This window comes from Anastrepha ludens, chromosome 6, assembly GCF_028408465.1.
Source record: "Anastrepha ludens isolate Willacy chromosome 6, idAnaLude1.1, whole genome shotgun sequence".
Taxonomy (NCBI): Eukaryota; Metazoa; Arthropoda; class Insecta; order Diptera; family Tephritidae; genus Anastrepha; species Anastrepha ludens.
In genome coordinates this window covers 47,891,399-47,916,353 of record NC_071502.1, presented here as the reverse complement: position 1 = coordinate 47,916,353, position 24,955 = coordinate 47,891,399, and the positions used below count along the sequence as shown (strand labels likewise).

Sequence of the window (24,955 nt, the reverse complement as noted above, 5' to 3'; positions counted from 1 at the left end):
ATTCGGATAACGAGCAAGGCGAATTTGGATGGCGAATAAGGTGAATTCGGATGGCGAATAAGGTGAATTCGGTTAGCAAATAAGGTGAATTCAGATATCGAATTGTGGGGAATTTCAAGTAAAAGTAACAAGCGAGTAGATGAATACATTGACTATAAAGGAAGTTGTACCAAATACCAAATGGGATGTGTAACAAAACGGAGTGTTATTGATCGTATAAGCTTATATTAATGGAATATAGCAAATATATTATGTAAATGCATTTTAACGCCAGAACTGCCACACCAGTCAAAATGCCTGTTTTTTTCAATTTAATTTTAAAATTCCTACTTCATGTTAAATTTTTTCCTGGGAACGAAATCATGACTTTTGCAGCGATAACTTCAAAAATAGTATAATGAATAGAATTTCTTTTTATTCAACAAATTCAAAATAATTTTGTGTCAAGACAACTTACATCAGCACCAGTAAAAATAATTGCTACCAGTTAACCCTCCATTAGGCGCGTGGACGAACTTAGTCCAATTTATTTTTCTGTTGTAATATCTACTTTATAATTTTTTTTTTTTTGCTGATAAATGTTTATTTATATTATTTTAAACGCCTAAAATATATTTTCAAATACTTTTGTTTAACTTTCGTTATAAAAAAAATTAAAATAGTTAATTCATGTTCTTTTGAACTGTTTAATGGCAAGCTTTTAAAATGTTTGCAGAATTAAAGTGTTTAATAAAAAAAAATCAATCAAATTCATTCTTATAATAATAAACTAAACTTATATCTAATACAAACTGACCAGTAAAAAAATATAAGGGTATACAAAAGTGTAAACATAGTTCAAATATAGAGCATATTTTATTTTGCCAAACAGGCGGTTCACACATCTCTTGTATGTTCTTTGCATGGCTATTTACTACATTTTTGGCAAATTCTTCTGGTGGTTTTATTACGACTCCTTGAGCAAATATAGCATCGCCGAATACAATTTACCTCGGGCTTTGAAGGCGGTAAGGGGTCTTCTAAACCAAGTAAGTGCCGGGCTCGGCGCCGCACTTCTTTTGACACGTTTGCAATGGTTGATCGTTCTTCAATTTGAGGTGATATTAGCTTCCAAGCAATCATTTCAATAAAATCAGATGTTAACACTTTTTTTCCGGATTCTTAGCTTTATAAACGCAAGTAGCATTGATTGCAGATATATAGGGTGGGCCATATAGCGTTTGCTTTTTTAACACAAATGACATGTCAAATATGTTCATAATTTACTTAAAGGTTTGACATTTACGAAATGGGACGCTATGCGCTTGAACAAAATTGGGAAATATTGAAAACCTATTTCCAAAGTGGTGAGTCTTCTTCTTTTTATCTGATTTTCTCATCGGTGGCTACGTCAATAAGCAAAACTGTCGGATTTGGGGCTCAGAAATTCCACACGTTACTGTAGAGAAGCAAATGCATCCACAACGAGTCACTGTTTGGTGCGGTTTTAGGTCTGGCGGCATCATCGGGCCATTTTTTTTTCGAAAATGAGCGAGGAGCCGCGGTTACAGTAAATGGCGAGCGTTACCGTGACATTCTCAAAGAGTTTTTGTTTCCAAAAATTGAAGAGGATGACATGGACGACATTTGGTTCCAACAGGACGGTGCAACTTGTCACACTGTCAAAGTTACACTCGAACTTTTGGCTACCGTTTTTGATAACCTAATAATCAGCCGAAATTCCGATATCAATTGGCCGCCTTGGAGCTGTGATTTAAGCCCGTTGGACTATTTTTTGTCGGGAGCCGTTAAAGATAAATGCTATGCGAACCATCCAGAGACGATTGATGCTTTAAAACACGAAGTCGAAGTTGCCATTCATGAAATTGGAGCACAAGCAATCGAAAATATGCTTAAAAATTTGGTTGATCGAATGGCCTACTCTAAAGCCAGTCGTGGCAGTCATTTAAACCATATTATTTTTCATTCATAAATGACAATATTCAATCTTCAAAATAAAAAAAGGTTTGAAAAAATATTAATTAGTTTTGGAGTTTACTCCTTAAGAAACGATATATAAGGCCCATGGTATGAAAAATATGGGTAGTAAAATCGTGTGAATCACCGGAAGTGTACGCTGACGGTAGTGACGCGTTGCCCTTTTCTCTTTTGGTTTGTGTTTTTGATGGTTTATTTAGTTGGTAAGTGTTTATTTTAAATTTTTCCAACGAAGACACAAACCACCACTTTGAATATTTGAATATTACCTGCGCAGCGCAATAGTGCAACAACAAACCATACAGCAGCTACTCAGTGTTTTTGCTACTACATTTCACCTCAAACTGTGCATGTGTAATTGTGCCTGCGAATGTTTTCTTACAATGGAGAAACTACTCAGAGTGTTTCGCTGCTACATTTGACATCAAACTGTGGCTCATCATCATAAATGTGTGGCTTACAAAGTATATTCACTAATTTTGCAAATAGCAAAATTGCATAGCTGGAAACATAAAACGCCTCTGTTAGCTATCCTACATAAAAGTAAATTTTGTAAACTGTGCATGTTAATTATTAATTGCGCAGTTACCGTGTAAAGCAAATTAAACTTTAGAACAGCCATTTTTCATACGCCGCCGGCCAAGGCATCCACACCAGAGCAGCAATAGAAACTTGGTTAAGAATTTGCGCTAGCTAAGCTACGAACCATTTCTGGTTCCATTTTGCAAAGACGCTACTACAGTGCACATCAAACAGTGGACGAGTAGGTAGCAGCACAACGTACCGGAAATTTTACCCAATGCACGTTTTTAATGAGTTTCTGCAGAGAATGTTAATTAACATGCAAGAGAATTCTGCATTCTGTTGCATATAATTAACATTATGTGCTGCTACAAGCCTTTCAAATCTCAATTTTACTAAAAATAGTTAACAGTAACATTTGCGCCTTCTCATCTCATTAAGGGGGAACACCACTGTGATTTAAAAAAACAAAAAGAGGTGTGTGGGTCAGCTCCGACACGCGACTGGAGTTTACTCCTTACGAACGATTACCGTGATATTTAAAAATAAAGGTTCCAGAGAGCTTAAAATACGTTCACATATGCATTAATTACCAATAAATCAACAAAATTAATATACCCGTTCACATATGGCAGATACCTGCAAAATTGACAATCAGCTATTAATATTGTTGTGAAACGTTTTTCTTCATAGAAATTATTTTGGTGGAATATTTCGGTGTCTTTGCTTTGTTTAATAATTTTCATCTTAACGATATGATGAAAAGACAAGGAGAAGGATTAACTAATTTAATTGCGCAATTCGCTGTTAATAAATAAATTTATATTTTTCCAGTAATATAGAAAAGGTCTTCATTTCCTCCTTTTGCATATTAAATATATTTTTAAATATCACGGTAATCGTTCTTAAGGAGTAAACTCCAGTCGCGTGTCGGAGCTGACACACACACCTCTTTTTTTTATCGTCAACACAGTGTTTCTCTCTTAACGCGCTTGCCTCTGATGTGTTTTCAACACAGGTTTGCACACCAGTTTTTTATTTTATTTTATGTAATCTGTGTTGAGTAAAATTGACTAGTTGACACTGGAAGACTCTGCTTCTCTCATATTTGATTTTATTTTATTTGGTTTATTTGGTGTTCAGTTTTCTTATTTTATTGCCTTTCCTAGGCTTTAACATCCCATAATTTTTACCTTTTTAAAAAAAGAGCTCAAAACAGCCTCTGAACTTCTGATTCTTTAACAAATCCCTCGTTTTGAATAGCTTTCGGCATCCACCGATTTTCATGATTTTTGCATAGGGTAACTGCGGGTATTGTGGTATAGGCGGGTAATGTGGTATAGCAGCTTTATTCGAAAACTAAAGTCGTGGAAATAACGGGACCAAGTTAGATATTTCGGCATTCTCAGAATCTTAAGAACGCGTGATTTGATTTGTGTTTTGCAAGGCATACAATGAGTCAGTTGTAAAAAAATCGCGTGGTCGTGTGGTTGACATTTTTTTGTGCTCAGTGGAAAATTTCTGGCAAATTAAAATCCTGTGCTTTAAACTGCATTTATCCACCGGGAAGTAATAAGTGAGTTTAATACTAGTGAAGCATATAAGCAATATTTTTGTATATTTGGTCGATATTTAATTATTCAAAATTAATTTGTTCAAACTCTAATGCGGCTAAAGTGGTATAGTGTACCATATTACCCTCTCGATCAAAAAAATGCCGAAGAAAGGTGAAATACCAAAATGGAAAGCAGAGGATATGAAAAAAGCTATACAAGCGGTTAGAAAAGGTGAAATGGGTATTCTCTTGGCTTCCAAGACATTTAGTGTCCCCCATACCACTCTGCAGCGCATGGCAAGAAGCGAGAAATCCATCGAGGAGCTGTTGACAACTAAACTGTGCCGGGCTCCGATTTTAACAGCGGAAATTGAGAATGACTTAGTTAAATATTTACTAGAAATGGAGTCAAGGTACTGGGGACTCACACGCGCAGACGTGCGGTCATTGTGTTATCAAATTGCCACAAAAAACAACATTCCCAATAAGTTCTCCGTTATTAAAGAGTGCACTGGCAAGGATTGGCTAAAAGGTTTCTGTAACCGACACCGAAATGTTCTGAGTTTTCGAAAGCCAACTGGAACAAGCGTCGACCATGCACGTGGTTTTTCTCGAGAAAATGTTGATATATTTTTCAAATTGCTGGAAGAAGAAAACGCAAAACATAATTTTCCGCCTTCTCGTATCTGGAACGTTGGCGAAACCGGAATATCAGTAGTTCCTTCGCAACAGGCACAAATAATCGCTCGGAAAGGAAAAAAACAGATTGGAACAATGACTTCAATTGAGCGAGGATCGCTTGTTACAGTCATCACTTGCATGAGCGCAGGAGGTGGTTTCGTACCACCATTTTTCATCTTTCCACGAAAAAACCATAACCCTCTTCTAATGAAAGACGCTCCCCCTGGCTCAAGCTCGGCGTGCCATTTGTCTGGATGGGTTCAGATTCCCATCTTCACGAAATGGTTCAGGCATTTTTTTAGCGTAACGAAACCATCTCCGTCTGAACCTCTGCTTCTTATATTAGATGGGCATTATAGCCACACACGCAATATAGAAGTTATTGATCTAGCTCGCGAACACAATGTGACTATACTTTCTTTGTGCCCCATTCAACACACAAACTTCAACCGTTGGATCAGGCTTTTATAGGACCTTTTAAGAAGTACTATAATGACGAAATAAGACGATTTATGCGTGAAAAGGGCAGAAAAGTTACACATTTTGATATCGCAGGACTATTTACTAAGGCTTATTTGAGGGTTCAAACTGGACAAATTGCAATAAATGGTTTTAAAGCCACGGGAATTTGTCCGTTTGATAAACATATTTTCACAGATGCAGATTTTATAGCTGGGAACTCATCATCATCAGGTACAATTCAGTTTTAAATATAAAAAATCTTGCTAGATATATTGTCTTCTCAGAGGATCCAGTTGAAACTATAAATTCAACGACAGAAGAAACCCCAAGCGCATCAGCCATGGAAATTGAGCCTGAAATTCGTAAGTTTCGAAATAAAATCTATGGAAATTTTAGGAACGCTATATAATTTGTTTATAGAAGCAAGCACAAGCCGAAGACTCGTTACTCCCTGGGAAATATCTCCACCACCAAAGCTACGAGATCCACCACCTAATCGGAAAGGCCGGAAAACAAAGGCAACTGTTTTAACAACTTCGCCTTATAAGTGTAATTTGTTACAGAGCATTGAAAGCATTAACATTAATCCATCCCCAAAACCCTCTAATAAAAAAAATATTTCTACCAAATCGTTTGTTGACTCGCATTCAAGTGACAGTGAAGAGGAGTTTCCAGATGTTCCACCAACAAAAGAATCGTCTTGCAACTACTGTGGCAAAATTTATGGGCAGGATATAATAATGAAGCCTTGGACCTCTTGTCTGCAATGCGAACAAATTTGGGCCCACGAAAAGTGTATTCCCAATCGAAGTGCTATTTTTCTTTGCGATTCTTGTAAGTAATATTGTAAGTAATACTCTTACAAGTGCTATGAATTTTATTGTTGCGTTTTTTGTCAATTGAAGCTTAAAATATTTTTGTTCAATATGTTTTAATTCAGTTCATATTCCTTTTTTAAATGGTTCGCAATAAAATTTTAGTTATCAATCAAAAGTAACTGACTTATTATTAAAAGCATCATATGCGGATAATGTGGTATACTATACCACATTACCAGAATAAGGTATCCCACATTACCCGCCAATTTCTTCAAGGGCTTGTTTCCGTCTTTTGCAGTACTTTCTTAAATATTTCTGAAACTCGCGGCTCTAAGGCTTTTGAAGCTAGGTTTATTTGAACTTAATAACGGTAGCATATTATTGATAAATTTTCATTCAAATCAAATGAAATTTAACGATTTTATAGACGAAAATAAAATGGGTATACCACAATACCCGCCGTTACTCTACTTAAGAAGGCTGACACCAGAGAGTAACATTTGCTCCTTCTCATTCCAATTACATTCTCTGGTTATGGCTCATTTAACAGTTTTGTTGTTTTACAACCAACTTTCATAATTTTTGCATGTTTAGATGCCACTGAATTTATCCAGTCCACTTCAAATTAGGAAGTGTTGCGCCCCTCATTTAACAATTTTGCTGCTTTGCAGATAGCTTTTACAATTTTGCCACATTTAGAAGGCACTGAATTTAGCGAGAGCAACTCGGAATGAGGGAGTGTCGCGCCTCATTTGACAGTTTTGTTGCTTTGCAAGCGATTTCCATAGTTTTTGCATATTTAGCTGAATTTAGCCAGGGCGACTTCGTGCTTCTAAAGCAGCAAAAGAGTTTTTGGCAGCGAAAAAATTACTTACTTTAGAATGACCTGCCTGCAACCTTCTCCAGACCGATCGACCGATCGAAGACCTCCTTGCACCGATCGATTACCATCTTTCTCGCTCCCTGTCAAACCATATGGAGGGCGTTACTTCCGATGACAAGGAGGTCTTTAAAAACTGGCTCAACTACTTCTTTGACAGTAGACCAGGCAATTTTTGGTGGAACGACAAAGAGAGGTGGGAAGAGGTTGTAAACAGCAACGGCGAAAATATAATTGATTAACTTATTCATAAATATAATTATTTTTTATTTTTGGTTTAAATAAAAGTATTCAGTAAATAGATGGTAGTATATTCCGCACGAGTCGGTCAATGACCGATCTCTTTTGGACTAAGTTAGGTAATCTTCTATTCCACCGTTTTGATGAGGCCATACGACATTGTTAAACTTGATGATGCTATGCCGAAAATCCCTTAGTGATTTACACACTTAAATAATAATGTACATATGTATGGTGTGGGCAAAAAGTAAGGTGAATTTATTTGTCAAACTTCGTTGGATTAAAATTTCGCTCTAGTTAGTGCCATCAAATTTTGTTTGCGGAATGAATTTCGGCTGCGGAAACGTTTAGCATGTTGCAGAAGGCATTTGGTGATTCGACCATGTCGCAGAAAAATGCTTATAAGTGGTACAAAGACTTCAAAGAGGGTCGAGAACGTGTTGATGACTTGGAGCGCTCCGGACCACCATCGACGTCAACAGATTACCAACACGTCAATAAAGTGAAGGAGTTAGTGATCAAAAATCGTCGGTTGACTGTTAAAGACCTTACTGATATGATCGGAATATCATAAGGATCTGTGAAAACCATTTTAAAGGACCATTTGGGCCATTTGAGCGAATATCGTGCTAAAGGCGAGGCCAGACCGAAAAGAGCACGTCAAAGTCGTTCAAAAATAAAGGTCACGATGACAGTTTTTTTCGATTTTCGTGGTGTGGTGCACTATGAATTCCTTCCACCTGGCCAAACTGTTAATAAGGAATATTATTTGAGCGTTATGCGTCGTTTACGTGAAGCAATTCGTCTAAAAAGACCAGAATTATGGGCCAACAACTCTTGGTTTTTGCATCACTATAATGCACCGTCTCACACTGCACTCGTTCGTCGTGACCATTTCGCCTAAAACTCCACGCATATCGTTCCGCAACCACCGTATTCGCCTGATTTGGCTCCGTGTGACTTCTGCCTATTCCCAAAACTCAAGACACCACTCCGGGGAACGCGTGTCGAGTCGATTGAGGAGATAAAAGCTGAATCGAAGAAGGTGCTGATGGTTGTACCGGAAATGGACTATTTGGCATGTTTCGGGGATTTGAAAAATCGTTGAATCGGATGAAATTGGTTTACAAGAATAAATAAAGATTTTTGATTTTACAACCAAATTCACCTTACTTATTGCCCACAGTATGTAGATGGCGCTTACACCCTCCTCCTATTTGTGATCTGCGTCTTGATGTTGTTCCACAAATGGAGGGACCTACAATTTTAAGCCGGCTTGGAACGGCAAATGTTTTTTATGAGGAGATTTTTCAAAACCAAAATTCTCTTGGAGGTTTGGCATTGCCTGCCGAGGGGCGACCGGTATTAGAAAAAAGTATTTCTTTCACTTGGTGTTTCATGTAAGGAGATTTGAACCTACGCATTTCCTAATGCTACTCACGCATTATGCTATTCAGCTACGGCGGCCCAACACTTAAGCTTAAGGTAAATCGCGCTATTGCTGAAATAGGGCTCTCGGTCATCCGATATTCAAATTTGAGTTGACCGGACGCGCTACTGCAAGCTCAGTCGAGTATTCATTTAAATGGAGTTATATTATACTGTTAATTGAATGGAAGAAAAATCATTAAAAAAATGCAACGTTATATCTGACAAAATTTTTAAAGAGACCAGACAGCATGCAAACTTAGCAAAGTGTTATAGCCCACCTACAACCACAAACAATCGACAGCATTGACAAATAAGAAACGGAGGGATTCCTGCAGTCACACGGCGGTGATAACTGACTTCTGGTCCATAGGAGAGCAGGCAACCAAAATAAGTATTTCTTGCAATATATGTTGCTATAGTTGTAATCAACCGGAGAAAAAGGAAACTACCTTCCACTTCCTCTGTAAATGGTCTGCCCATAGAAGGCGAGGATGTTAACTCTTGGCCAACTGATGAACTGGCCGGTATAGACAAAAATAACCTTATGAGGTGTCACAATCGCATAGACTGGATATAGTCGCATAAATTGGAATAACCGCATAAATTGTTGATAGCGGGGATGTGGCAACAAAATAGTACGGAAACCCTAATTGGATTCCTGGTGAATCACCACCCTTAACCAATCAACAACCCAACTTCAATACCGGTATAGCAGTATGCATGACTTGTATGTATGCATGACTTCACAGCTACGCCTACGTACTAAGCACCTCTCCACATTATACCACTCTCACCATGGAACTACCTAGAAGGTATTACCGCACGGGGCTGGTTAGCTCAAAGGCCCTAATTATTATTGATACCTACGATACTCCGCGCGTCTTAGATCTCTATGATTATGTTAGATGCGCGCAGATTTCCTTCCAATTATCAGCTGATTTCAGCATAAAGCTTATAATATTTTCTTCGTTTAAGAGTTTTAAGGTTGCCGGAGTATAGCGTAGGCATGGAATAAGACGTAATCAACAACTTCTTTCTTCTCCGTGCCGATTGGGCAGTTTGGTGAACTGTTATATACAATTTTATGAAGGCCCTTTCTGAATACCCTATGCCCTGAATGGAATGGAGTTAGGTAGTAAACTGGTCCCCATGGTTCCTTTCTAACCACGTCGTAAGGATGGGTATTAGCTCATGTGCCCATCTACGCTTAGGTGATCTGTTCCGACTATCTTGTCAGTGAGCGAACGCCTTTCTACTGCTGCAATTCCTTTACGTTTTGCCCTACCGCTGTATGCGGATAGCCATATGTATATATGTTATATACTGTCTTCATTTCTTTTGCTAAAATATCAACCGGAATGAGGGGAAAGTGTTATCAGAAATTGTGCGAAAGCAAAATGCATCCAGGATGCAGCGTGGTCATCCACCACTCATGTGAGTCCTCATACTCGTACACAAAGAAATTCAAACATCGGTATCTTCCTAAGAAACAAACCGAAAGAGAAACGCCAGGCAAGAAAAATGTGGCAACAAAGAAGATTTCCTGAATATAAAAGCCGTTTTAACAAATTATCAAAAGAAATAAAATTATTATTGAAAGAGAAACACGATAAAGAAATGAGGCAGTTTCTATTGGGTTTGGAACCAACACACCTCACCTTATTCCCTTTGGAAAGTCAGCAAAAAAGTAAGTACCACAAAAGAGCACCGTCCTCCACTTCGTAAAAAAGATGGTTCATGGGCGAAAACCGCGATCGAGAAATCTGAGCTTTTTTCTAAATATCTAAAAGATATTTTTACACCAAACGATACTGAAGCTGATCTTTGTTTTGACAGCATTGTTCCTGCCTTTATAAAAGAACCCTACCAAATGGAGCTACCGATGAAGAAGTTCACCAAAAGTGATATAGTTAGCACTATTAAAAAGCTAAAAGATCACAAGGCACCAGGATATGATCGCATCACGGCCGAAATTCTCAAAAAACTACCTCCTGAACCCCATAATTTCATTACCCATTTGTTTAATGCGTGCTTAACCAGAAACATTTTCCCAGCTGAATGGAAAATAGCAGAAATTAAGGGGGTAGTATGGTTAATTCGGTGTAAAACAAGCATATTTTTCGAAATTTTTTTTGTCGACACAGTTGATTTATTCAAAATTTTAAAATTACTTCATTATAAAGTCATATTTAAAGAATATTGTGTGAAATTTTCATTGACTTTTATGAAGAAATGAGTTGGTGGCAGCGAATCTTCGCGGACGTCTCATAAAAAAGTTTTATTGCGGTGTCCCTCAGAACTCATTACTGAATCAACTAAAATCAAAAAACCAAATTGATTTCATCAGCTAATAAAGTTTCGCAGGTAACAACGTCGAATTTTTTTTTTTTTTTTTTTTTAATTTTTTAAATTTCAAAACACCGAGTTTTCATAAAAAAAACTTGAAAACTTTGTTGTTTTAAAATATGACAAAATTTAAAAAAAAAAAAAAACTCGACGTCATTACCTCGTGAATAAAGTAAAGAAACAAAAAAACCAAATTTGAAAAGAATCGGTGCAGTAGATATGAATCTACAGTGGACACCGACCGTAAAAAAGGCAAGTGTGAGAAAAACGCGTTTAAAGATTTGTGAAGATTGTGAAATCCGGTTGGAGAGGTAGATACTTAATCCTTTGTGTCTTTGTCAATTTTACTCTAATGCACTTCAAACTTTCACACAATAATCTTAAGATGTTATAGAATAATTTAAAAGAAAAAAAAAAAAAAAATGGTGGTCAAGACAGGAAAACCAGGCGATGAAGTGAAATCCTATCGCCCTATCAGTCTTCTACCAATACAGTCAAAAGTTGTTGAAAAAAGATCTTCCTTAAACGTTTAATGGTTTTTATCGAACGCAAACAAATAATTCCGAAACATCAGTTTGGTTTCAGGAATGAGCATTCGACAATTGAGCAAGTCCATAGACTTGTCGAAAAAATACAATACAAACAGCGCTCGACCGAAAACAAATCTGTTCAGCAGTTTTCCTGGACATATCACAAGCCTTCGACCGAGTGTGGCACTAAGGCCTACTCTTTAAAATAAAAAAGAAATTACCACTAAATGCCTACTTGCTCCTTAAATCATATCTAAACCAACGAATGTTCTACGTAAATTACGAAAATGAAATTTCCAATTTCCAACAAATTAAAGCTGGGGTCCCACAAGGCAGTATATTAGGTCCAATCCTGTACTTAATTTTTACACACGATCTGCCAACCACAAAAGGTGTACTAACTGGCACTTTTGCCGATGACACCGCTATTATGGCGACAGTAGTGGATCCCGTAGAAACCTCTTATATACTCCAAATAAGCATAAATAAAATCTCTAAATGACACCGGAGCTGTCGGTTGAAAGTAAACGAACATAAATCTCAACACGTAACCTTTACCACAAAAAGAACCACCTGCCCACAAATCAACTTAAACCGTATTCCAATTCCGCAATGTGATAGTGCTAAATATCTAGGCATTCATTTGGATAAACGGCTTACGTGGAAAACGCATATCTTTACAAAAAGGAAAGCTCTAGGTTGAATATTTCGTAATATGTACTGGCTGCTAAACCGCAAATCCACCCTCTCAATGGACAACAAACTTATCCTCTGCAAATCTGTGATAAAACCAGTCTGGACTTACGGAATCCAACTGTAGGGTACTGCGTCAAATTCAAACTTGGAAATCCTGCAGCGTTTCCAGTCCAAGACTCTACGCACCCTAGTCAACGCTCCGTGGTACGTGACAAATACCCAAATTCATCGGGACTTAGACATCCCTTCAATAAAATAGGAAATACAAAATGTAACCAGTAAATACCGAAATCGACTTCAATCGCACCCAAATGAACTGGCCTCTACCCTCATGTCATCATCATGTGTCTTTTTAAGGTTGAAAAGAAAAACACCAATTCAGCTCGTCCAAGAGCCATCTATAAAATATTGAATGTATTTATTAGAAAGGATATTTCACTGGAAATATTCCTTTAATACTAAAATCAAAGCCACTCTTAAATGTAACCAAATATTTGTAAAATGTCTTCTAAGAATTGTAAGTATAGACAGAATATAAAATAAAGTTTTTAAATAAAAAAAAAAAAAAAAAGCCGCATATAGTCCGCAAAGCGCTTAGCGATGGACGTATATTCGTTTTCTTGAATACCTATAATATTTGTGTTCAATGCATCAGCCCAGATCCCAGATCAATGCCTTCTTCGCAGCATACTCTAGGTGCGTTTTAAAATTTAAACGATTGGTATTTAGTAGCAGGTTTTTAATAGAAAGTTACAGTCCCAACATTTACCTCATCAATTCTACTGCCTTCGTGCTGCTTATTACAACCACATCAATTTTGCGCTAAGCTATTTCTAGGCTCATGACATAAGAGAAAGTTCTATTTATTAAATTGAGGCTGGTCCAACCTAGTTTAATGCAATGCCAGTAGATTATGTGCAAAATCAGCAGAACGTTATGGCCCACCTACAACCTCAAGGAATCGTCGACATTGATAACATGAAACGACGGGATGCCTGTACACTAACGGCAGTCATAACTGGCATCTTGTCTATTGGAGAACAAGCCGCCGAAATGGACATCCCTCACAACAAATGGGCCTCGAGCAACTGTCTGGCTTAGGCGTCAAGAACCTAATAAGCTTCCTAAACCGCACAGACTGGATATAGTCTTGCTGTAAATAACTGTTAAGCAATCTGGTAACGAGGATGTGACAACAAAATCGTGCGGAAGCGCTAGTTGGATTCTGGATGAATCACCACTCTAACCAACCAACCAACCATGTGTTTTCTTAATTAATGGCATTTTGTGGTTGCATTACACATAGATCATTTATATGGGGTGAGTAGTGCCACCTTGGGGTGAGTATTAGTACTTTTTTGTTTATTGGATTTTAGGCTCAGGTGTTTTGTGGTTAACGCTGTTCACAGTGATTTCCTTAGCAAATGAAAAATAAAAATTATATCAAATTGAAGTTGCTCACCTTCGATCGAACAGATTTCCTTTACCTCTTTTGCAATTCTTTTGCAAACATGAATATTTCACATACTTGCGTACATATATGCCTATGTATGAGTGTATGTATTTCATTTGTGTGACAGCAAATATTTTTGCTGGCCATGTGTTGCATGCGCAAAATTGCATTTCCAGCATAACTGCCGCAACATCCCCTTCCCGTCACAAACGACTATCGACCTACCCACCCTACTGCAGTCAACACTTCCAATTGGTGAATGATTTATTGCGCTTGAATGCTGAAATCGCACCAACTGAACTGAGCCAAAGTATTGCAACGCTTTGGAATGGTCATTTGTGTGAATCAACAAAAGCCTTTGACCAGCATAAGCTGTGACCATCTGTGGCTGACATTATTTGCCTTTTTATTTCATAAATGCCCACAATCATGCAGATGTGTGTGTGTGTGCTATAGTGCATACCGTATTCATACATATACATACGTAAATATTGTTTTCGAAGTGCTCGCGTGTGGCGGCGGTGGGTTGCTGTTGTCACTTGCCACTCGCGGGCCGCTTGCTGCCTTTTGCCTACTTTCTGTGTTTTCACCGATTTTTGTGCAAATGTTTGCAGAAAATATTTCTTCCATACTCCAAATTCAAACGGCTCACCGGCCAGTTTATTCCGCAATACACCACGCTTGACTGCCACATTCTGCTGTCCTGTTATCCTGCGCCATTGTTGTTAGCCAAATGTGACTGACCAGCTGCCCTTCTTACATTTGGCTCATATGTGTTTGTGCTTCTTGTGTGTGTGCTGAGTATGTGTGAGTGTAGAGGGTGGTGTTGTGTGGCCTTTCGCTTTATTTGCCTTTGTGCTTTTTGCGGCATAACGCTCGAGTAAGTGGCATTAATGTGGAATTTTCGTACCCGCTTTCACCGTTACATGCCAACACGCACTATTACATTTCGTAAATAAATTTTTTTTCTTATTTTCCGTACACAATACATTTGTATCCTTTTGGAGTTTTCCTAGCATTTTTTTTTTTGTTTTTTTTTTTTTGCTGAGCTGTATTTCTTTTAGCCTCTGAGTTATTTACAGTTTTATTAGTGTTTTTTTTTTGTTTTCCCTTTTATTGTTATTATTATTGTGCGCATTACTGTAGTTGTTACCGGCTTATGCCTATCATCAGTGCCCACATGTGGGTTTTTTTTTGCACTGTAAGGGGGCTGGGAGGAGTATTACTATTTGTTTGCCGAGTATGTCATCAAGTATCATATTTATTTACACAATTGTCCTCACGCTTAATTCGAATTGATTGGCAGTTTTGTAGATTATCAATCGTAATTATATTTATCAATCGAATGGAATTCATATACTGGGTTGGGGAATAACTTTCAAACTCTCGAGCAATTCGTTGATGCCGTTCCGCCAAAAATCGCCTGGTCTGGTGTCAAAGAAGCCGGTTTGTAAGGACCTCTTTGTTATCGAAGTTAACGCCCTTCATACGGTTTGACACGGAGCGGAAGAGATGGTAATCGGCCAGGCAAGGGCCAGAAAAAACGTCAGATGCATTCTAGCTCTTGCAGTGGATTATATGGTACAATTTTTGGAGGTTTTTGAGCTTAGCAATTTTATCGGTAAAATAACACATTTTATTAGGGTCTATCTGCTTATGCGGTTGTGACATTATGAAATCGGGAATTCTATATATATAAAAATCAAATTTTGTATGTATCTGTAGATCGACTTGCGTCCTAAACGCATAAACCGATCGTAACCAAATTTGAAACACGAACTGGATACCTTACCGGGATGGTCATGGGCTAAAAAATATTTTGATATATATAGGGGGCGTTGCACCTCCCATACAAGTGGGATTTTTAACAGTTCGTAATTCTGGAAGTATTTACGTTAGACTACTGAAATTTGGTAAGGGGTTATATGACATTAATCCTTACCACACCCAGAAAAACTGCGTATAACGAAAAAGGGGGCCTGGCACCTCCCATACAACTGGAATTTTTTTTAGCCCATATCTCTGGAAGTATTTAGGCTAGACCAATGAAATTTGGGAAGGGGTTATATGAGGTTAATCCCTAACACCTTCAAGAAAACTGAGAAAAACGAAAAAGGGGGCTTGGCACCTCCCATATAAATGCAATTTTGCATTGTCCATATCTCCGAAAATATTTGGGCTAGACAACTGAAATTTGGTAAGAGATTATATAAGGTTAATACCTAACACCTGCATGAAAACTGGTGATAGCTAGAAATGGGGCGTGACACCTCCTATGCAAATGGGATTTTTCATACTGCATATCGCTGGACGCATTTATGGTAGAATACCAAAAATTGGTAAAAAGTTTAATGAAGTTAGTATTTAGTACTTCTAGAAAAAATATGAGCTTAGAGAAAAATGGGGTTTAGACCATTTGATATAGAAACGAATGTATATTATCAACGATAGAGGTATTGCTGAATTGAATGCGTTCTCTTATTGGCAAAGCTTTATCGGTAAGTAAACAGTCCAGCAATCTAAGCGAAATATCAATTTTATTTAAAAAAAAGAGGTTGTCTGTAAAGTCGATTTACTGACGATAGTTTAACGTGACAACGTCATAAGAAAATATTGGTGGAATGGTTGCAATTTTCAAAACAAAATTTTAATTTTATTTGTTTGATAGATATTTTGTATGGATATAGAGGAGGAAGTAAATGGAATTGCAATGGAATAGGTCAAGTTACATTTACACAAACGTGAAAAATGACGAAACATTTATCAAATTCATGAAAGATATCTTCAATTTCGATGCATGATGCACAGACGTTTATAAGTCAACAACACTAAGAGGCACCATCATCGATTTGCCTTTTTCAAGACACTTTGCACTCGAAACACTCCCTTTCATTTCCTACCTTTTCTATCATCGTCCTATTCTCAACAAAGAAATGGTTCATTACCATGCACACAGCAAGAAGGCATATGCAAATACAAGTATGTGAATTTATATACCTACCTATGCGCATATACATACTTATATATGCTCACTCAAGTAGAACAGAGCCAGATGTCGAACGTTCCCGAACGCGGGGGCCGATTGTGCTCTTTGTCGTTCGTTCCGCGCTCTCGCTTGCAGTTCAAGCACATTAGCTTACATTTGCTTGCGTACGGAATAGATTCGTATATTTGATATGTCCATATGACTTGTATGCATCTTTACATATAGATTTGTTCTTTTTGAAAATTGCGCGAAATTGTATATGTATATGCATGTTTATATACATATATTAGTATACAACATATCTTATAGGGTATATAGTAAATATTACCATACATTTTTTCCTTCATATATAATAAAAAATTAATAATAATAACATTAAAACAACAGGTATTATTAACAAACTTGGTTTTATTTTAAATTCTTCAAGTAAATCAAATTAATAATAATCAATAAGAAGGCATATGCAAATGCAAATAAGTGAATTTATATATGTAGGGGAAAATGGGGAGTTGTGAGACACAGGGAGTTGTGAGACATTGTTACCTTTCGGCATTATTCATTTGTTTACATTCGATTTTAAGTGTCAGCAAGTGTTCTCGATGCGATCTCACTTTTCAGCTAGCATTGGTCATATTTACACGCATTCGACGCGTCTCTCCAGTTACTGTGTTTTGGAGTTTCTCGGTAAGTTTTTTTCATCATTTGTTTTGCGATACATTCGATCAGTTGTTGAAGCAAATTGCAAATGTTAATATATACAAGTTATTAATTGTCCTATTAGCTTTGAATTTACACATTCACTTGGGCATGAACGTTCGATGTGTTTATGACTACGCGGCCATTAATAAAAAAAACGATTTGGGGAGTTGTAAGACAACAAATGTGGGGAGTTGTGAGACACCGTTTTTTTCGACGTTTTAACGCATCTTTCATAAGTACCTCGCAATATTCATGCATTGTTTGTACATATATCATGACATTTTTGGTTAAATTTGAGTTTTTATTGTTTTTCCGCTTTTAAAGTTAAGCAGAAAAAACTCCATTCATTGCAATGTATGCGATCGAGCTGTGCACCTAAAGTGTGCCAATTTACGAACTGGTTATTATACATGTTCTCACTGCGAATCATCAGATTGATGGCATTGCATTTTTTATACACTTTTTTATAACAATTGTCTTTTCTTTTTTATTTTTCATCTTAATAAAGAACTAACAACTAAAATAAGTAATTTTTATTGATTTAAACCATGGTGTCTCACAACTCCCCACATTTTTGTATTTTGTATTATATTTTATATTATTATATATTATAAGTACAATTTTAATTTTAAGGAAAGTTGTAGTTTTGTTATATTAAAAAGGCCATACCAATAGCTTCCAGTATTCATTGACTAAAGATTCCATCGTTGGCATATGCAGAATATTAAGATTTTGAGTAATACGGGTCCAAAAACAAAACCCGTCTCACAACTCCCCATTCTCCCTTACATATGCGCATATACATACATATATACGCTCACTTAAGTAAGAGAGAGAAAGATGTCGAACGTTGCCGTTCGTTTGCTTTGTTCGTTCCGCGCTTTCGCTTGCAGTTCATTCAAGGTAACGGCAATGAGCAAGGTAACGACAAATGAGCAAGGTAACGACAAATGAGCAAGGTAACGATAAATGAGCAAGGTAACGACACATTTTTTCGTGCATGCAGACGGTTAAATCGAATTATAAGACGTTATCACGTCAAAAATGCTTTAAAAACTACGCCTTGCCTAGATAATAATGCCGGTTTAGCTAAATAAATATTACACTCAAAGCTATATGATTACGTATGTAAGCTAAAATAGTTTTATTTTGAAATTAAATATGAAATAATCCAAATTAATAAAATAGCAAACAACACAGTTTAACTAGCGGAAAATATTGACAGTGTCCACCACAAGTTATAAAATCATCGCAATGCCCATAAATAAAGCTCAGGGACAATCATTAGCTGTAGCAGGAGTCAATCTAACCAACTCGTGTTTTACCCATGGCCAATTATATGTAGCCTGCTCCAGAGTTGGCGCACCGAAAAACCTTTTTATTTATACTCAAAATAATATAACAAAAAATGTCGTATATCCGATCGTTTTAAATAATACCTAAACTGACTTAAAAAAGTTAAAGTTGCTTTATTTACATTGCATACTTTATGATAGAAATGTGGGGTGAAACCCACGGGTATAAGCTAGTAATCTATACAAGTGAAATAAACATTTACAGGTAGTTGACCTAAACAAGGCATCCGCATCTCAATGCAGCAGGGCCAGATTTTTAACTTTTAGCCGATTAAAAATTGGTAGGATAAGGTAGGACAAGTAACAAGACGATTTTTTCTCTCGCGAAACAAAAATCCTTCAGTAAGCAACATTCATGCAACACACCGTCCAATGAACTTTTTGTTCTTCAAATCACGGTACCTTACAAATTTATATTGGATTATACGGCTGCTGCATTTTTTGAATAATATATAGCAGCATTTCGAGTGGCTATTGCATCTAGTAAAATTACAATTACCTCGCGCTGGGGGAAAAAGGGAATTGCTTTAAAGTTTAAACTATTTTCTTTCAAATACATAATCTATTAATCAGTACGATGCCAATTAATTTTTCGCCCACTATCATCCTTTAGGAGGATGGTTCCATGTGTAGAAGTCCACGCAAGTGGGGGAAGTTACTGATTGCCATTCACTTGGGAATGGCCAGGACGATTCTTCTGCATATGGTTCAAGCAGCTCACAACGGCCGGGATTAGCCCACGTATCCTCTGGGTAGCTTCCGAACACCCGTTCGGGAGTGAGCTAACGTGAGAAGGCGAAACATTCCAGGATAGCTGGTTGTGCGTTGGGTTTGGGACCCGCCACTTAAAAATCCCCCCCCCAATGAAAAGTTTGAAAAAGCCTCGGATGAGACCTCCCTATGCTGATGACGACCCCTGCAAACGAAATAAGGAATATGATTTGAGGGCATGCACCTGGAATGTCCGGTCACTTAATGGGGAAGGTGCCTCTGCCCGGCTGGTTGATGTCCTCGTGAGAGTAAAGGCTGACATCACTGCCATCCAAGAGATGGGATGGATGGGGCAAGGCAAGAAAACCATAGGACCTTGCGACGTCTACTACAGCTGCCATGTAAAGGAGCGCAAATTCGGTGTCGGATTTGTTGTGGGAGAGAGACTTCGTCGCCAAGTACTGTCGTTCACTCCGGTGGACGAGCGTCTCACAACAATCCGCATCAAAGCGCGATTTTTTAACATATCGCTAATTTGCGCCCACGCCCCGACGGAAGAGAAGGACGATGCGACCAAAGATTCTTTCTAAGAGCGCCTGGAACGCTCCTATGAGCGCTGCCGCCGCCACGACATAAAAATCGTGCTTGGCGACTTCAACGCCAGGGAGGGCAAGGAGGGAATTTTTGGTCCCACAGTCGGAAAATTCAGCCTGCACAACGAAACATCCGGTAACGGACAGAGGCTGATCGACTTCGCCGGGGCCCGAAACATGGTAGTCTGCAGCACCAGATTCCAGCATAAGAAGATTCACCAAGCCACCTGGCTGTCTCCTGATCAAAAAACACGAAACCAGATCGATCATGTTGTGATAGATGGAAGACACGCTTCTAGTGTATTAGATGTACGTACGATCCGAGGACCCAACATCGACTCGGATCACTACCTTGTTGCAGCCAAACTGCGCACACGCCTCTGTGCAGCAAAAAACGTGCATCTACCTACGCAAAGAATGTTCGACATCGAAAAGCTGCAATCACAACAGACAGCCAGAAGATTCGCCACTCGACTCTCACTCTTGCTCTCGGAGAGCACTGCCCAACAAACCGGCATGCGCGAGCAATGGAGCAACATTTCTCGTTCACTACGTACCGCCGCCGAAGAAGAAATCGGATTCCGGCGAGCCCGAAAAAACAATTGGTACGACGAGGAATGTCATGCTGCCGCAGAAAGAAAGGATGCCGCCTATAGAGCCACGCTGCGATCGGGCGCAACGCGAGCCATGTGGGATCGCTACAGAGAGCTGAAAAAGGAAGAGAGACGTATTATCCGAAAGAAGAAACGAGAGGCCGAAATACGTGAGTGCGAATAGCTTCAGATGCTGGCCAACAGGAACAACGCCCGAAAATTCTACCAGAAAGTTCGGCGGTTACAGAAGGTTTTAAGACCGGGGCGTTTTCCTGTAAGAACAAAGACGGCGAACTGGTGACTGACGTACAGAGCAATCTTAAATTATGGAGGGAACACTTCTCGAACTTATTAAACAGTGACAGCTGCGCATGTCACCGAGAAAGTGAAGATCCCCATACCCCAATTGTTGACGACGGAATTGTCGTTCCGCTGCCCGATCATGACGAGGTGAGAATAGCGATAACGCGGCTAAAGAACAACAAAGCCGCGGGCGCCGACGGACTGCCGGGTGAGCTATTCAAACATGGCGGCGAGGAGCTGGTAAGGTGCATGCATCAGCTCCTATGCAAAATATGGTCGGATGAAAGCATGCCTGCCGATTGGAATTTAAGTGTGCTCTGCCCAATCCATAAGAAGGGCGATCCTGCAATTTGTGCCAATTACCGTGGGATTAGTCTTCTAAATATCGCCTATAAGGTTCTAGCGAGCGTATTGTGTGAAAGGCTGAAGCCCACCGTCAACCAACTGATTGGGCCTTATCAGTGTGGCTTCAGACCTGGAAGGTCTACCATCGACCAAATATTCTCAATACGCCAAATCTTGGAAAAGACCCATGAAAGGAGAATCGACACACACCATCTTTTCGTCGACTTCAAAGCTGCATTCGACAGTACGGAAAGGAGTTACCTGTATGCCGCGATGTCTGAATTTGGTATCCCCGCAAAACTAATACGGCTATGTAAGATGACGTTGCTCAACACCAGTAGCGCCGTCAGAATTGGGAAGGACCTCTCCGAGCCGTTTGATACCAAACGAGGTTTCAGACAGGGTGGCTCGCTGTCGTGTGACTTCTTTAACCTGATGTTGGAGAGCATCGTACGAGCCGCAGAACTTAATCGCTCAGGCACAATTTTTTATAAGAGCGTACAATTGTTGGCGTATGCCGATGATATTGACATCATCGGCCTTAACAACCGCGCTGTTAGTTCTGCCTTCCCCAAACTGGACAAAGAGGCAAAGCGAATGGGTCTGGTGGTGAACGAGGACAAAACGAAGTACCTCCTGTCTTCAAACAAACAGTCGGCGCACTCGCGTATCGGCACCTACGTCACTGTAGACAGTTATAATTTCGAGGTTGTAAAAGACTTCGTGTATTTAGGAACCAGCATTAACACCCATAACAATGTCAGCCTTGAAATCCAACGTAGAATCTCTCTTGCCAACAAGTGCTACTTTGGACTAAGTAGGCAACTGAGCAGTAAAGTCCTCTCTCGACGAACAAAACTAACACTCTACAAGACTCTCAACATGCCCGTCCTAACGTATGGCGCAGAAGCGTGGACGATGACAACATCCGATGAAGCGACGCTTGGAGTGTTCGAGAGAAAGATTCTGCGTAAGATTTTTGGACCTTTGCACGTTGGCAATGGCGAATATCGCAGACGATGGAACGATGAGCTGTATGAGCTTTACGACGACATAGACATAGCGCAGCGAATAAAGATCCAGCGGCTACGTTGGCTGGGTCATGTCGTCCGAATGGATACAAACGCTCCGGCTTTGAAAGTATTCGATGCGGTACCAGCTGGCGGCCTCCTCTGCGTTGGAAAGATCAGGTGGAGAAGGACTTGGCTTCACTTGGTGTGTCCAACTGGCGCCGGCTAGCACGAGAAAGAAACGACTGGCGCGCTTTGCTAAACTCGGCCAAAATCGCGTAAGCGGTTATAGCGCCAATTAAGAAGAAGAAGATCATCCTTTAGTGTGCTGAACTTATGCTGGCGTGTTAAAAATCTAGTAAAAAATCTAGACTAGAAAACTAAAGCGGTTGCATGGATGAAATAGTTTGAATTGAAGCTGTTGCTGCAACATGCAACAAAGTTGCGCGGGTTATTATAATTCAGCCATAAGATGATAAGTACACCACCTACAGTACATAACACCTGGCCTGACTGTCTACTGTTTCCTTCTTCTTCTTCTGCATTTGATTATCTCCTTTACAGCTTACGGGTTTGGTAGATTTATTTGCGACTTTGACTGGTTTTTGTGGAATATTTAGTGCACACAGGTAAATCAGAAACCTCGCCGATAGAATGGCAAGCGTGTGGTGATCGTAAAAATGATTTTTATAGCAAAATATGGATGGGTGTCGCATTTACTCTAAAAAGTGTTGCATATTTTCTCCAGCTTCATTAGTGTCTTTTGAATTATAACAGAATTTAACAGAAGAAGGAATAATGATTTGAATAGGTAAAGAGATTTAGGTAGTTCACAGCAATTTTTCTGTTATGTTGAAGACTAGAAATTTTCTTGAATATTTACCACATCCATTTATTTAATAGGAAAACTGAGGCATGCAACGTTACTTTCTCTTTGTAAAGTTTTATGCAGCTGCTGTTCAGGTTCTGCAATACTTGTGGCATTAAAGGGATTTTCAAGAGCGGTACTCAAATTTTAGCAACGTATAGAGACCGTTTGGCGGCCGCCATAGCCGAATGAATTGGTGCGCGACTAGCATTCGGAATTCACAGAGAGAACGTAGGTTCCAATCTTGGTGAAACACCAAAATTAAGAAAAAGTTTTTTCTAATAGCGGTGGCCCCTCGGCAGGCAATGGCAAACCTCCGACTGTATTTCTGCCATGAAAAAGCTCCTCATAAAAATATCTGCCGTTCGAAGTCGGCTTGAAACTGTAGGTCCCTCCATTTGTGGAACAACATCAAGACCGCACACCACAAATAGGAGAAGGAGCTCGGCCAAACACCCAAAAAGGGTGTACGCGCCAATTATATATATATATGTATGTATACGAGTATATACATAAATGGTTTTCCAATAAGAGGTGTTATTTTGATATTCAAAGAAAAGTTCTATTTTTTTAAATAAATGATCCGACGTTTATTTATTATTATTATAAAGAGGAAGGTATGCCATTAATAGTGGAAAATAACATCAGGCAAATGACCACCACGACCAGGCTTACAGGACAATATCCTTTTCATGAAATTTTCCATAACCGAATTGCAAAAAGTGGCTGCCCTATGTCCTCGATAGCCTCACGAATGCCATCTTTGAGGTCTTGAATAGACCCTGGGCTGTTGGCGTAGACCTTCTCTTTCACGTGGACCCAAAGAAAAAAATCACAAGGTGTTACAAGATCTCGGTGGCCAATTGTGATCACCTATTCGAGAGATAAAAGGGTCCGGAAAATTTTCCAGTAAAGGATCAATGGTTTCGTTGCTTGTGTGGCACGTAGCGCCGTCTTGTTGAAAATCAACTTTGTCCAGATCAATACCATCCAATTCCGGCTATAAAAAAACGTTAAGCATCTCCCTATAGCGAAACCTTTTATATGTAAGGCATTTCGTCTTGCAATCCGCAAATACTTTGCGTGTTCTTCGCATTTGGTTAAGAGCGCCTGCTTGTCACTTTAAGTCCAGATAGAACGTTTCTTTCTGCCTGCATAATGAAATTGAAAAATGTATTTTTAAACTTAAACATAAGATGAAAATACTATAAAATACTTACCCCTATTGTGCTCATAATATTTTTTCAGAATTTTCATGCTGCAATGATTGTTTTCGGTCTTTCTTGATTTTACCTATGTCTAAAAGTTTCATTATTTTTCATTCACAATATTAACTGAAAATTCCCGAAATTCGCTTAAGTTATGAGAATTAAGTCTAATTGCCTATCCGCATTAGTTGCACTTAATTCCTAAGATAATTCCGAATTAACGCCACCCTGTAGGCTATAAATATCCTAATATAATTGCCGAATTTAGTTCGAAAGTATGCGTTGCGCTGATACCACACAATCAATTTTGCCTTTAAATTTTCTCAAACCTACTGATTGTCAAAATTCATGCCTAAAAATATAAAGCCATTTCGTTTCATTATAAATATCTAATTTTCAAGAAAGCTATAACAAATTGAAAACAAAATTAAAACTCACTTGAAAGACAAAATTAAAAGCCTTTGCCCATCAAGTAGTAAAATAAGAGTGTGTTAGTGAACAAGTGGGACAGTATGTATTGAAAATTGAAAGGGAAAATTGATTGTGTTACTTTTGCTCTTCAATCTCGTTATATCTGAAGATATATGTAAAAGGAGTTATAGTCGATGTAATCAATTTAAATGTTCAATTTTTCCTTTCTTACAGTTGGTTTACTTTGAAACAGAATTTCTATTCAATAAGTAACATCTACAA

At 38.6% G+C, this 24,955-nt stretch overlaps 1 protein-coding gene across 1 annotated transcript; it reads left to right on the top strand.

Annotated features, from left to right (window-relative positions):
* Positions 1-5,272: 5,272 nt before the first annotated feature.
* On the top strand, positions 5,273-6,193 carry LOC128868197 (uncharacterized). The gene is made up of 2 exons (XM_054110023.1): positions 5,273-5,559; positions 5,618-6,193. The coding sequence occupies exons 1-2, from the start codon at positions 5,538-5,540 to the stop codon at positions 6,037-6,039; spliced, it is 444 nt and encodes a 147-aa protein (XP_053965998.1). The 5' UTR covers positions 5,273-5,537; the 3' UTR covers positions 6,040-6,193.
* Positions 6,194-24,955: the final 18,762 nt, after the last annotated feature.

Coding starts and splice junctions, on each gene's coding strand:
- LOC128868197 (XM_054110023.1), top strand. CDS start 5,538: ATGGAAATTGAGCCTGAAATTC. Junction 5,560..5,617: donor GGAAATTGAGCCTGAAATTC/GTAAGTTTCGAA, acceptor ATTTGTTTATAG/AAGCAAGCACAAGCCGAAGA.